The sequence below is a fragment of the Solenopsis invicta genome, chromosome 8 (assembly GCF_016802725.1).
Source record: "Solenopsis invicta isolate M01_SB chromosome 8, UNIL_Sinv_3.0, whole genome shotgun sequence".
Taxonomy (NCBI): domain Eukaryota; kingdom Metazoa; phylum Arthropoda; class Insecta; order Hymenoptera; family Formicidae; genus Solenopsis; species Solenopsis invicta.
Window position 1 is genome coordinate 8,138,831 of NC_052671.1, and position 13,614 is coordinate 8,152,444.

At 34.7% G+C, this 13,614-nt stretch overlaps 1 protein-coding gene across 2 annotated transcripts; it reads left to right on the forward strand.

Annotated features, from left to right (window-relative positions):
- The first annotated feature begins 2,537 nt into the window (after positions 1-2,537).
- LOC105207973 (pro-resilin) lies at positions 2,538-11,353 on the forward strand. 2 transcript variants are annotated; one of them, XM_011177677.3, is made up of 4 exons: positions 2,538-3,647; positions 7,483-7,659; positions 10,256-10,553; positions 11,103-11,353. In XM_011177677.3, exons 1-4 carry the CDS (start codon positions 3,627-3,629, stop codon positions 11,264-11,266), a joined length of 660 nt encoding a protein of 219 aa, XP_011175979.1. In that variant the 5' UTR covers positions 2,538-3,626; the 3' UTR covers positions 11,267-11,353. The 2 variants fall into 2 exon arrangements, with proteins under 2 accessions (XP_011175979.1, XP_025985978.1); XM_026130193.2 differs by lacking the exon at positions 2,538-3,647 and adding an exon at positions 3,661-3,843.
- The last annotated feature ends 2,261 nt before the right edge of the window (positions 11,354-13,614 follow it).

Genomic DNA, 13,614 nt, shown 5'->3' on the forward strand with positions numbered 1-13,614 from the left:
ATAAAATTATATTTGTAAAATTATATTTGTAATATTATAAAGGTATTATAACTTATAATAAAAATAATACCCTTTAGTATTAATTTGTATATATTTTAAACATAATTTTACTATTTATTCAAGAATAAGCAATACTTTAATGATTATTTTAATCGATTAAATTACTTCTATAAATTGTTCTTTACTCATTTCAAAATTCTAAGGATGTACATAATCTCATATAATACACTTGTGTGCCGCTTCTATTAAGTAAGTGCGTTTATAAGACCGGCAATTCCGCACAGTGCACCGTCAACTTGTTGACAAATTGTGGGATAATTCGGGAACAGAACTGTTGTTTCGTCGAGACGAGCGGTATATGTCATTAAAAACGAATAAACTTCTGCGGGACTGTATCACATGTAAAGAATGACAATTCGTCCGGGTAGCCTCGTCGCAATGTTTTTGTTCATTAAATTGCAACGGTTTCTCTATTCTCTGTACAGTATAATGTGTATGTTACAGTAGAAAATAAACATAAAACCGAACAATCAGACAAAAAAGTAGTGAAGATGTTAATTTTTAAAATATTTTATAACGTCTATAATCTCGAAAAATTTGAGACTAATATTGCATTGAATTAATTTTACACTTAATATTTATTTAATAATTAATCTCATATTTTTTAATTTACAATCAATATTGCAATAAAGTTATTGTAACTTACTATGTTGTAGTACAGACATGTCAAAAATTTTATTCCTTTCAAAATTAAATGTATTGTTAAAATTTTTAATATTTCGAAAGAAATTTTTCATAGAAATTAAGATTGATTAATAGATTTAAGTGTTTGACAAAAAAATCTTATTAATCGTTAATTTTCAAAACAAATTCTTACAAAAATTACAAGTTCCATCAATCTCTTTAATCCTAAACGGAGTAAATCTTCTTAGCACGTCATATGTAATGACATATAATAGCAAGATAAATTATCAAAATAGCCTTCCTTTACAACTTCAGCCTCGAATTTCTCAAGATTGCGATGATGTTAGAGAATTTCCAGTCATAATCCTATTGAGCACAGGAAAAATAACAAGGAATCTTTCCTTCTCGTTGAAGTCTGCTACCTAGTAGCCTATATGCATCTTTCTTATATACTATATTTCTGTTAAAGTTACACGAGAAGATAAAGTATGCCCATAATCGGATCCGCGCCGTAAGCGAAAGGATTAACCCGCCGTTTGGATCTTACGCGGTCTAACTTGACGTAACGAGCTACATGCGTTGCAGCATTAGCATATCGTTACGGTTGTCGGTGCACGCCGGTGCGGGCATATTAATATTATGAGGATGATGACACCCCGTCGCTTGCGTTACATTGCGCAGAGATCTTTCAAGGACACGCGAGATCGGTGTGCGTATTCACAAAAGAAGAAGAAGAAAAAGAAATGAAAGGTGAGAGAGCGTCGTTAGTAATGCTCCAGATGAGCGTGTGCCCTTCCTTGTGCGCGCACGCGGTGACGACGCGCGGCGTATGTACAAAGAGGATCGAAAGGCAGGATTTACGCAGCGAACGGGCACGCTGCTGGAGGATTCCGCATAATTAAGGCCCCCGATTGCGCAATCCTCTAAACGGGAGCGATGTTACTCGCCTACTGTGCGTGCCTCTTCGACGTAATCCTGATTCAGAGGCGTTTACATCCTCGCGTGTATCGTGACTTGTAGAGTAAAGGCAGGTAATGTCGAGTAAGGGATACTAATATGGAATAGGGGATTCGTATTTTTTTTTAAAGAAAGCACCCGATATTCAGGTGATAATCGTTGAAAGTTAAACATGCTGTGATGAACAATGAACTTGGCACGACAATGGCTTTCTTCGACATAAGTATTTACTTTATTTTTGTTGCACTCGGAGATATCACGGCATTGTATTTTATTCGCGTTCTCACAAACTGAAAGTAAATTCTTCAACGTTTATATTCCAGACTCCTTCGATAATGTTATGTGAGTAATGTTATGCTATTTAATTGTGATTCTTAATTTCTTTATTTACACGGGAAGATTTTGTTCGTCATGTCAAGACGTGCAGGTAATATGGAGCATTTCAAGAATAAAAAATATGAAGTCTATTATAACACTTATATATTACGTTTTTTTATTTTTCATAAAAGATATAATTATATACATACATAATTATCTCAAATTTTCTATATTTTATATTTATTTCTGATGTGTTGTACAATTTTACATAAACTGTCATTTTAAATTTCTCAAAAACTTAAACAAAAATATAAACGTTATTGTTCTTATTATAATAATATTATTTACAATGTAAAAAATTATATAATATTTATTTTAAATAATAATTTAATGATTTAAGATTTAATTTTAATATCTGTATGCATGCAATAATATTATTTTTATGTGGCATTGTACAGTAAAGATATAAACTATGTTTAATTACATCCGTATTCCATATTATATCTTATTTTTAAACTTTCTTTATTTTCAAATTTTTTACTGTTTTATTAATACTGAAGTTGGATTTAAATTTTTGAAACTTTCATTAATTGGACATCATAAAGTAGAATTTTGTTTATGAGCGAAAGAGTCCCGGTAAATCATTGGATTCGTGAATCCTCAATTAATTCAAGATTTGAATTTTTTCAATTTTATCAGTCGAATATTTATAGTCAATAATTTTTGCAATCCAAAATTATTGATTAAAAACACCGACTATAGATCGTCTTTGTAATATGAATAATGATTAGTATAGGACGATTTTGCTGAAGTATCTAAAGTCTTAGCTGGACGTGCAGGTCTGAAAATAATTTTGTTGGACTATGAAATTATTTTTAGCTTTGTATCTAACTAAACATTTCAGCAAAATTGTTTTTTCCACGTGTGTATGCTTTCCACGGCCCAACGTTCTCCTGTGTATGCTTTCTATGCAACTCCCTCTTCAGTATCGCGTATCTTCTTCAGGGAGTCCTATATATCTCTCGATAGCTAACGAGCTCGTTCCCGTGGACCCACTCGTGGACTCGCGCGTTTGCGTCCGCTGGTCCTGCGACTTAATTAAGACTCAATTGCCTAATTAGTCCGCATGAAGAAGGTGAGCAGCGGCGCGCCGCGCCGCGCCGCGCCGCGGGCTGTCCCACGCGATGAAGTAATCAGCTTTCTCCGCGGCGTAGACGCGCATCGCGACTCCGCGGATGCGCTCTGCTCTACGTTCGTCTATGCTCGCTCGCTCGCACCTGGGGGGGCCCGAAATCGCGCGAGTCGGCCGGGAGAGAACAATGGGAAATCAAGCGCGGGCTTTCCACACGCGCGGCCTCCCTATGTGAACTGGAGTACACACGGCCGCAGTCTCTTATACTGCCTACGCCGCCGCTTGAGCGAATCCCTTGGCTTTGCTCCCCCGACGGTGGCGGCCGGCGACAGGAAACGGATCTTCTCCGTGGAACGATGAGAAAGGGAGAAAGAGAGAGAGAGAGCTCTCTATATAAGCACCAGTATGCGCGCCGAAACGTCATCATATATTTCAGCATTCAGTCCAGTGCTCTTCTTCCACGCCACACGGTGTCCGAAGCGTCGTTGTCTCCCGCACACTTGCCACCCACCCCCGTGTTCTCCGTTCCCCGAGCATGGATTTGATAGTGCGACAGGTAATGCGCTAGCGCGAGAAAGGTGCAGACTCGTGATTCGATCAATCGAAATCGGCTATCAGTTGTTGGGCTTTTTACTAGCTTACTCTCGAGGAAACTTTTTGGATCCGCCGTGTGGTCGAGGGTGTGCTTTCAAGGGGGGTTTCCCGCGCTCCAAGTGTGATCGCTAAACGAGATGGCGATCTCTAACAAGACTGTGAGTCTCTCTAGCAAGGATTAATATCGATATAATTTCGCTGAGTTCAATTTTGCCGTAAGTACACGCGAAGAACGAATTTATGTCAGATACATTGTGTATTATTTTATTCGCGTGTAATCGCAAAAATCATTGTTGTATGTATTTGACTTCTAAACAATGAAGTTGCATCAGCGAAATTATATCGGTATTAATTACCTCGATATCTGGTGGTGAGTAATAAAAGCACGCGATTAATCCCGGAATGCTATCATCGATAAATAATATTTATAATATTTAGAAGTGAATGATATAAATATTTATCAAAAATTAGATTCTTATAAATTATTTAGATTCTTATAAATACAAATGACCTAATTATTAAATTAAAAGGAAAGAAAGAATTAACACACACTATCAAATGCAATCTGCGAGCGGCGTGTCAAATTTATGTACGATAGCGTTCTTGGGTTAATTAGGTAGATATAATTGGTGTTGGGCATTTGCATGGCAGTTTTTTACATAGAACCTCTATTAGAATTAGATATTTAAGCGATACGAGCTTTTAATTTATAGCATGATTTATATAAATTTAACTAGAAATAAGTAATAAATTATTTATTAATTACAAATGAGGTCTAAATCTGAAACGAAAGGAGATAAGAAGCGGTTTGTACTGCACGAAAGTCAGGACAAGGTGAATGTCTTACGTATTACTTAATTTGCGTGAGAATTTGCGTTAGATATTACAAATCAAGAAAAGATATAAATGTATAACAATAGTAAGTTGAATTCTTTTTAAAACTTATATAATTCATTTCTCACTATTGTCTAACTATTTACTATGTAAATTTACGTGCAATATCAGTGAATATACTTTTTGTAGTCGGTTTAATTGTTTAATTGTGATAATATTCTAGGGTTATGAAATGAGATCTAAAATTGCTTGGAGCATAGAATTCATTGCAGTAATACTGTAATGTAACATAAAGAGTTTTTACGCTGAGCAATATATTTTTCAGGAAATGCATCTGACAATGCAATCTTTAATATTTAATTGCTTTTATCATAATATTGTATATACATTTTATTTTGCTAGAACGTAATAACGCGTGATACGCACACGCCTTCTTTATTCCACAAAGATTCTTTTCTAAATTTAATAAATATTTATATTGATTAAACAATTGTACAATTATTTAATAAAATAATTATATTAATTAACTATTTATGCAATTATTAAATTAAAAATTTATAACCAATTAAAAAAGCGGAAAACAGGTTTCAATTTAGATAACACGCCAAATTTAAAATAAAGACTTTCTTCATTTCGCTTCTATCTTATTGTTTTCCTTTTATTTCGAATGTAGATCGAAAATGGTATTAATATTAATAAATAATATAAATATAAATTTGAGTATATAGTATCTTATGTGCATGTGAAAAAGGGAAAAAGAAGGAGAGACAGAGAGAGAGAGAGAGAGAGAGAGAGAGAGAGACAGAGACACAGAGACAGAGACACAGAGACAGAGACAGAGAGAGAAGGAGAAAGAGAGACAGAGAAAAGAGGGAGAGAGGGGGAGAAATGTGAATTTATAAAATATCGAATTATAAATACATTGTATTATATGTACATATGATATTAATTTAAATTTGTAAAAATGTTCAGACAAAAATTTAATATTAATTAATAAAAAATATTATTATAGTTATATAAAACACAAAATTTTATATAACAAAAAATTAAATAACACAGAAAAAAAGATTAAAAATATTTGCTTAAATTTAAATTTTATTTATGTAATAAATATAATATATATGATAGATATGAAAATATATTTTAACATTATTGAATAAATTTAAATTGTTATGTAAATCTTTTATTATATGTTTTATATATATTGTGTTTTAATTACATGTTGAGAAAAACTATTGTATCAGAAAAAGACTTTTTTATTTTTATCCGTTCTATAGTATTATGAAACGCAATATAAAACAATGGTTGCAGCAAAAAATTGATACAAATTAATACAGAAAAGACATCTTGAGATATAAAACAATAATATCAAATTTTAATAGTACAAAAAAATAAAAAATCGGTAAAAAAATAATAATATCGTAAAGTAAGAAAAAAATTACAAACTAGATATCTTTAATATGTCATATACCTCTCAACAAATGTTAACAGCAATGTTCTCATTAACGCTCTTGTTATTAAGACAATACATTAATTTGCATATTCATACATATACGTTGCATTTGCGTAAAGTGTACTGAAATGCGTTGTGATTAATACGTTGTAATATGCCATAACGTGCACAATCATTGTACACTTGTATATTTACTAAAGCAGAAAAATTTAGTTAACGATAACTAGCGCAGGATAAAAATCGTTGATTCAGATTGCATTTTATTAACAGAATCTTTTTCTAGAAGACGCTAGTTTATAAAACACAATTATTCTAAAGATTTGTTATATCTCCTAAATGTATCAAATTCCATTCGTATATGTTTATACATCACAAATTCTGTTAATTATATATATCTCAATATCATATTATATATAACACAATGTTATACAATAAATTGAGTAATTGCGAATCTTTTTATAATTAAACCACCGGCTTAATCAACGTTGCGACATTTCGCAAAACTAATTTGTGCCCACACGAGATTTTATCTTTACTTAGATTTGGACATTAGTGTGCTAAAGCAGCTACTTAATTATCTGAAAAATCATGCGTATGAAAGACGGTTTCCCGCGGAAAAGTCACGGATTACGTGCCTAAGAGCTCTCTGATTCCTTTACCGTTATGTTTAGTCTTGCGTCAGTTTTTAAAGTGCCAGTGATGTAATATCGTGCACCTTCTCACGATACTGCAGAAACGAGAGAAGAAAAGATAGACGCGCATGAGTCTAATTTCCCGCCTACGCAACGCGCGCGTAGTTGATCATCTGACGTTCTCATCTGACGCATGGAAAGCATCCCTGGGAAGTCATCGGAAATATTTTAGGAACTAATTAGCGTTCCGCTGACAGTAAACCTCGTCGGAACCCGCGTATTACCTCGCTGCATGTTCAACATAACACGCGGGAATATTGTACGAGTTAACATCTCGTGTGGATGATTCCGCCTACATGAATTGCGGAAACAAATTTCTTTTGTTCCCACGATTGGTTTCTTTTTCTGATCACTTTGACGTTAGCTAATACTGAAAAACGATAAATGTTATAAATCATTTTTATAAGCAAAAAAATTTAATCAATAATAATAAATATTAATAATGATCAATAATAATGAATATTAATAATAATAATAAGTTCCAAAAAATAATACAAAAATTTGAAGTTTTGAAAAAATTTTGTTCTTTGAAAATTTATTACTTTTATAGCACGCAGATAAATTGACCGGAGAAGTAATTGGTCCTCACTGCATTTGCATTGCTTTATACGTGCATAAACAAAAATAATTTATGGATGTTTACGTCTTTTATTTTAGTATTAAATATTTATGCACAACTATAAGTAAAAGTGAGCATTTTAATCACACGAGCCAGATCTTAATTTTTTAATATTTATATTTCTATCTTTATATATTGTAAATGTTGATATTATTTATATTTATGCGACTTTAATGATCTAATACATATTTATATACAGGTACTGTTCGCCCTGTTGGCGAGCATCAGCCTCGTGCTCTGCGAGCCACCCCTCAGCAATCAGTATGGCGTTCCCGGAAATTACGCAGGTGGAGGTCATCATGGGGCGCAAGGTGGTGGGAACGGATTTGGTGGCCATTACGGTGGGCACGAACATCAAGATTATGCAGATAATGAGGTATTTGTAATACATATCTGTGTCTAAGTAACTTTCAATGAAATTACACACGCGATTAAGGACAATGTATCCCATGCCCCAATGTCTTCATCATAGCTTTACTGTTTCTTTTTTATCCATCTGCTAGCTTCTTCTTTTGATACAACAATCGATATATAATAGCGCTTGAAAGAAATTTGTAGGAAACCAAAAATGATTAAAAATAAAAAGAGACAAAAATGTATAATTTTTAATTCACTAATGAGTTTTCCTCACTTGAAAATCTTTTTATTTAAAAATTAGGAACTTTGAAAACTGTAAAATATTTTTGAGCGCTACTGTATTTTTTTGATGGTAATAAAATCTTATTAACACTAATGCTTCTAACAATGCTTAACAATTATTAATTATTCGATGTAAAATATTTGTAAATCATTAAGTAATTTTCTTAAAATAATTTCAAATTAAATAAATAATGTTACAATGTTCAACTATTTGGTAATAACGTAAACGCCGATACGGACGTACCGGGAAAAACGTAAACGAAGTAATTCAGAACTTTTACAGGGATGAGATATTGCAATTGTCCGATTAAAAATTTATGCAATACGATCTGACATAACGTGGGATCGATCTCGGCCTATCATCTTTGATCTTCATTCGATGATTACTTCAATAGCTGGTGCAACACGTTTTGCGAAATCAGGCTTCGAATTGCGTGATCGTAATTAAGCCAGACGCTCGTTAAGTAATTAAGCGGCACTTTTTTTATCGATAAACCATTTATAAAATAATGCGAAATAATTAGTATCAATTAGCGTGAGAGAAACACTTTTACCGCTTTTGTAAAGCATGTCGTCGGTGGCTTTCGAGGTTGCAATTTTGATTCGTGAATTTCAAATGACTCATGATAGATCAATATTCCATCGATGGTTTTGAGGATTGCATAATCTGCAGCATTAAGGAAAACGCATCTTACGTCATCGAGACAGACGTTCTTTTGTTCGGAGAATACAGTGTGCTGCTTTCTAAATCTAGATACCTGCCTAATGTATACGTATCGCCGATTATTCCGACGGGTCTTGCGAAAACGCGCGGCACTCCCGAGGTCAAAGTTGAACACTTCAGCTCTAGATTCGGTCATGTCTTGGAAGTAACATTGAACTCTTCGGATAAAGAAAGGTCTGGCCTCATTACGCAAACCTCGTCGGGAGGAGCGCGCGCTCTGAGCTTGAACTAACTATTTTCTGAATGATCTCGCCGATTTTTTTCGTAGGCGGCGAGTAGGATGATGGATCCCGGGATATTTAACGTTATATTACATTACGATCGAGATGTTTCTTTTATCTTTCGTAATCTTTCACGATTTGCAGCCGATATCATTGTGAGATATATTACCCACTTACTTTAAATTGACTTTGAGGTATCATCATTTCTCACAACGAGACATTTATTACCAGACTTTTAGTAGTAGTCATCGCCAAAGGAGATGTTTGAGAATTGTATAATAATTGAAATATTTATAAATTCAATCGCTAACAGTTAAACAATGATCGTAAAAGCGATATTTATGACACAAATAATGTAATATTCAATATTAAAAAATGTTAATCTGTACGTAATTAAGAGAACTCATTTGTTTTAAGACATCTTAATGATAACATTTTTCAATTTTTTTTCTTTTATTAGAAGTGTATATTATGAAGATATTAAGTCAAATGCAGTTTGCAGAAAATTTAAATTCCTTGCTGGTTTTCTTACATCTTGAAGAAAAAGGTGTATAAAAAAAGAGTTAATATTTTATCAGTTAACTGGCATAGTAATGAGTTTATAGACACGTTCTAATAGTTCGTCTTTTTTAAGGGAAGCTCACTGCATCTCCGTATCCCTTTCTCGCAAAAACGAATCATCCTTGCACAACACGCCTCGCAATCAATCGGGTTAAAAATGCACGATCGAAAGACGCTCGTGCATATTCCGACTCACAGCTTGCTACTCATACTCGCACATTGTTTGAACACTGCGGGATTACGTTAATCGAGGATCGACGCATCGCGCTCAAGTGTCTCGCGATGCTACAAATTCGAGTCCGAGAGCGAGAGCGTGGCGCAAACGGGGATGATGTAACAATATTAATAGGGTGAACCGCGACCGCGGGCATAATTCACGGTAAATCGTTATTGCTGGTTAGCTAATCGTCCCGGGGATCTGCGCGTTCGCATCTCGCGCGGATCTGCCCGTCGGCGAGGAGCGAGCGAGCGAGCCCGCTGCTGGTGATAGTAGCTGATGGTGATGGTTGTGTGTGCCATGAGCCAGATTAAATCGCGGCAGATTCTCTTCAGCACCGTCGTCCGCTCTACTTTGCCGGGACGGAGGAAGGAAAGCTTGTCGTCCTGGCTTAGAGGTTGCGCCATTGCCGCATTAATAATGTGCATCCATTCGTGTTATTTTTTCACTTATCACCTTTCGTCATTTATCTCTGCATTTTTACATCCTTCATTCTTTACTCTCTTACCTTTCTACCTTTCGTTCATCCCACCACCTTCCTTCCGCGAGAAGACAAGGGGGGAAAAAGAATAGGGAATACCGCGATGACCCGTATATGACTCTGCTTCAGCCCAAGGCCTACGAGTTCGGCTATTCCGTGAAGGACCAGGCTACCGGAAACGATTTCGGTAGACAGGAGACGAGCGACGGCGAGACCGTGCGCGGCGAGTACAGAGTGCAGCTTCCGGACGGTAGGACGCAGATTGTCACCTACACCGCCGACTGGAGGACCGGCTTTCACGCCGACGTGAGATACGAGGGTACCGCGAGTTATCCAGACCAGTACAACGCCGGATACGGAAACGCTGGTCAAGGTTTCGGCTACCAGGGAAATCAACTCGGCGCTGGAGGCAGCGGATACGCCGGAGGTGTGTAGCATAGAACGTTTAACATTTTGCTCGTACTCTTTCAAGCGTGATGGTACATCCGTGTACCATCCACGGAGTATTCAAAGAATTATTCAGCACTTAAAGACAAATAATATTCACCAAATTAAAAAAATATCTAATCAATATGAATTATTGTCAATCAAGATGGTCGATAAAAGCGATCAATTAAGATTTTGATAATTAAACAATATATTTAATTATAATAAAATTAAATAAAATATTAAAAAGGGATTGTCGATTGTATTATAAAGAGTAATATTTTAATATTTTAATTAATCTTATTATAATTAAAAATATATTGTTTAATTATGTTAATTTTATTTAATTTTATTAATTTTATTTGTTTAGTAACAAGAAGAATTAATTTATTATACGAAAAGAAATCAATGATTTTAATTCTAATTGTTGACGAGATATCGTTTGAACATACCAGACCAAAATCGTTTAAATATGTTAAATATTTCGTTTTTTTTTTTCAAGCATATTCTGTGTAATTTTTAATTATTTCTCAATGTTATAAATCAACAGGTAACCAGGGCGGTTACAACTACCCATCGGGCGGTGGACAGAATTTCAACGCCAACAACTACCAATTCGGCTCCAATGCCATAGACAACAGTTACAACAATTTCGGTGGGAGGAATAATTACCCCGGAATACCGTCGCCTACGTACGGTCCTGCTTTCCATTAGAATACATAAAAAAGTATTATATAGGCTATACTGATTCCGCTTGTGAGAGCAGTCTTCTTTCCAATAAAGACATTTTTCATAAAAAAACTTTCTTATTTGTACAAATATAAACCATCAAACCTTGGTAGCTTGGTAGCTCATTGAAGCGAGGAGAAATTGCGAAATTTACACTCAATCACTCGCGTGCCTTTTCTCATTACTACCAATCGCAACGTATCTTTGACAATTTCGTAATTTTCGGACGACGTGAAAAGCGACGACAAGCAACGTGATGTATCAAAACGTTGCAACATCAGCTAATGTGTGTGACAGACATCACACTTCCGCGCGTTGTAATTATACAGTTGATGAGGGAGTATCTTGATTATTCAACCCTGCCTACTGCACTCGCCCTATGTTTACTTCGCATCTCTCGTAGGTAATCTTCCAGGCGAAGATAGAAACGCCCCTTATTTGTCTTACGGTTTCTCATATGGAAGAGATGAGATAAAACTCTTTCCTGTGAACAGCTCTATTCTCTCGAGGCTTATGCTGCATTTCTCTCTCGTGCCGTTCACAAAAGAAGTTTATACTATACTTTCCTTTCTATTTAAGAAAATACATTCTCCAAAGGTATAAAGTAATATGTAATGTCATTATTATTTAGCAAATTTATGTTAACAAAATTATCACAAATTCCAAATCTGGCTTACAGTTCTTTTGATTAAAAGAAAAACGCTTTTTAGTGTACAATAGATTATTTGCGAAAAAAAATGTGCTGCAACTTTTTTGTTTTATTATGTCAAGTTCAGCGTCTGAGTAACTTGTAAATACATCGTCAAGAGATGCTGCTGTTTTGCATTATGTCATCAGGAAGTTCACGTGCCCGTGGAGATAAACTTTCTCCAACGTGTAACACTTAAATTGCACACTGCAAATTTCATTAAAATCGCAAGCACACATTACCACACGTAAAAGTATGTGTGCCATTATCATTCTATATGGCCATAGCATTTTAATAGCGCAGTAGGAATATAAGATAATTTCGCAAAATCGGTTTATTTAATCTGGATATGAGATTAAATAAAGGTATGGATCGTTAACCGCAATAACGTAAACTTCGAGCTGTCGCTACGGACGTTTCTTTATTGCAAATAGTACACACATGCATGTGTGCTTGTGTAATATAAAATGTCTTAATTATACTAAAATAAAATTGCATTTAAATAAAAAATTTTATATGTTCGTATAAATAACGTAAATTAGAATAAGATTTTGCAAAACAGAATATCAAACGTCTTTATAAAATAAATAATAAAATAAATTGGACATAAAGTTAGAACAAAAAATAAAATAGCAATCCTCTATTAATATCATATTTTTAATGAAATAATAATAGAAAATGGTAATGGATGCAAAAAGCTTGGCCGCCTTGCTAAAGATTTTTCAAAACGTTCTTTGCAAGAATAAATGTTCGTTCTTCATCACTGCAGATTTATCACATTTTGAAGCGTGACGCTGTCATACGGAAGTAAAGGCGAAAATAATCGCACGCACGCGGATGTCCTCATTCGGACTGTTGGAAACTTCAGGCGCACACGGATGTCCGCAGATCCGGGCTGTTGCAAATTTGAGGCGAATGGGATGGTAGCAAGATATCTAGGACAATTGCGTACGCGCGGAAAAAGTTTGCGAGATTTACGAGTTCGCCCGCGAACGAGCCGGGGATATTCCGACCGTGTTTATTGGTCCTCACCGGAGAAAGTCACCGGGTGCATTTTTACCCAAGTGCGACTCGCGTGAATCCTTAGACCGATTAAGAAACGGTTCGTTAGGGGATTCCTGTTTGATTTCATCTTTAATGCCCGCGATTGCTCCAATAATATATTTCTCTCCTCGCGAGAATCCCCTTCTAATTGACTCGTGTGTCGAGAGTCGCGCGTAATGAAGGAAGCGGCCTATTAACTCCATGTCACTTCTGAATCTTTATAGAATCGAATGAAAGAATACAAAATCTTGCAATATCGCACACTGATAAATTTGTTGTGTCGAATTATAGCCAATTTGAGTTACTTTTAATCATTTTTATAGGTCGCTATTTCTCCTATTCAATACGTCTCTAATTTATCTAAAACATGGAGTTAAACAATTTAACTTAAGAAATATTAAAATGTTTGACAAATTTAATATATTATTTATTAGAAGCATACATTAATATGCACGAGTTGCTTACTTTAAAACTAAGCAATTCAATGACAGAAATAGATTGATTAAATAAAACGTTGTTTATTTTAACTGTACGTTTTCTGTTAAAATAATAAATTTCAAATAAAAATAAAAATTAAAAATAACAAAATATTATTTAACGC

Bases quoted from the DNA above. Each gene is read 5' to 3' on its own strand.
- LOC105207973 (XM_011177677.3), top strand. From the start codon at position 3,627: ATGGATTTGATAGTGCGACAG. The intron at 3,648-7,482 runs GTAATGCGCTAG...ATTTATATACAG, and splicing joins TGGATTTGATAGTGCGACAG to GTACTGTTCGCCCTGTTGGC. The intron at 7,660-10,255 runs GTATTTGTAATA...ACTCTGCTTCAG, and splicing joins AAGATTATGCAGATAATGAG to CCCAAGGCCTACGAGTTCGG.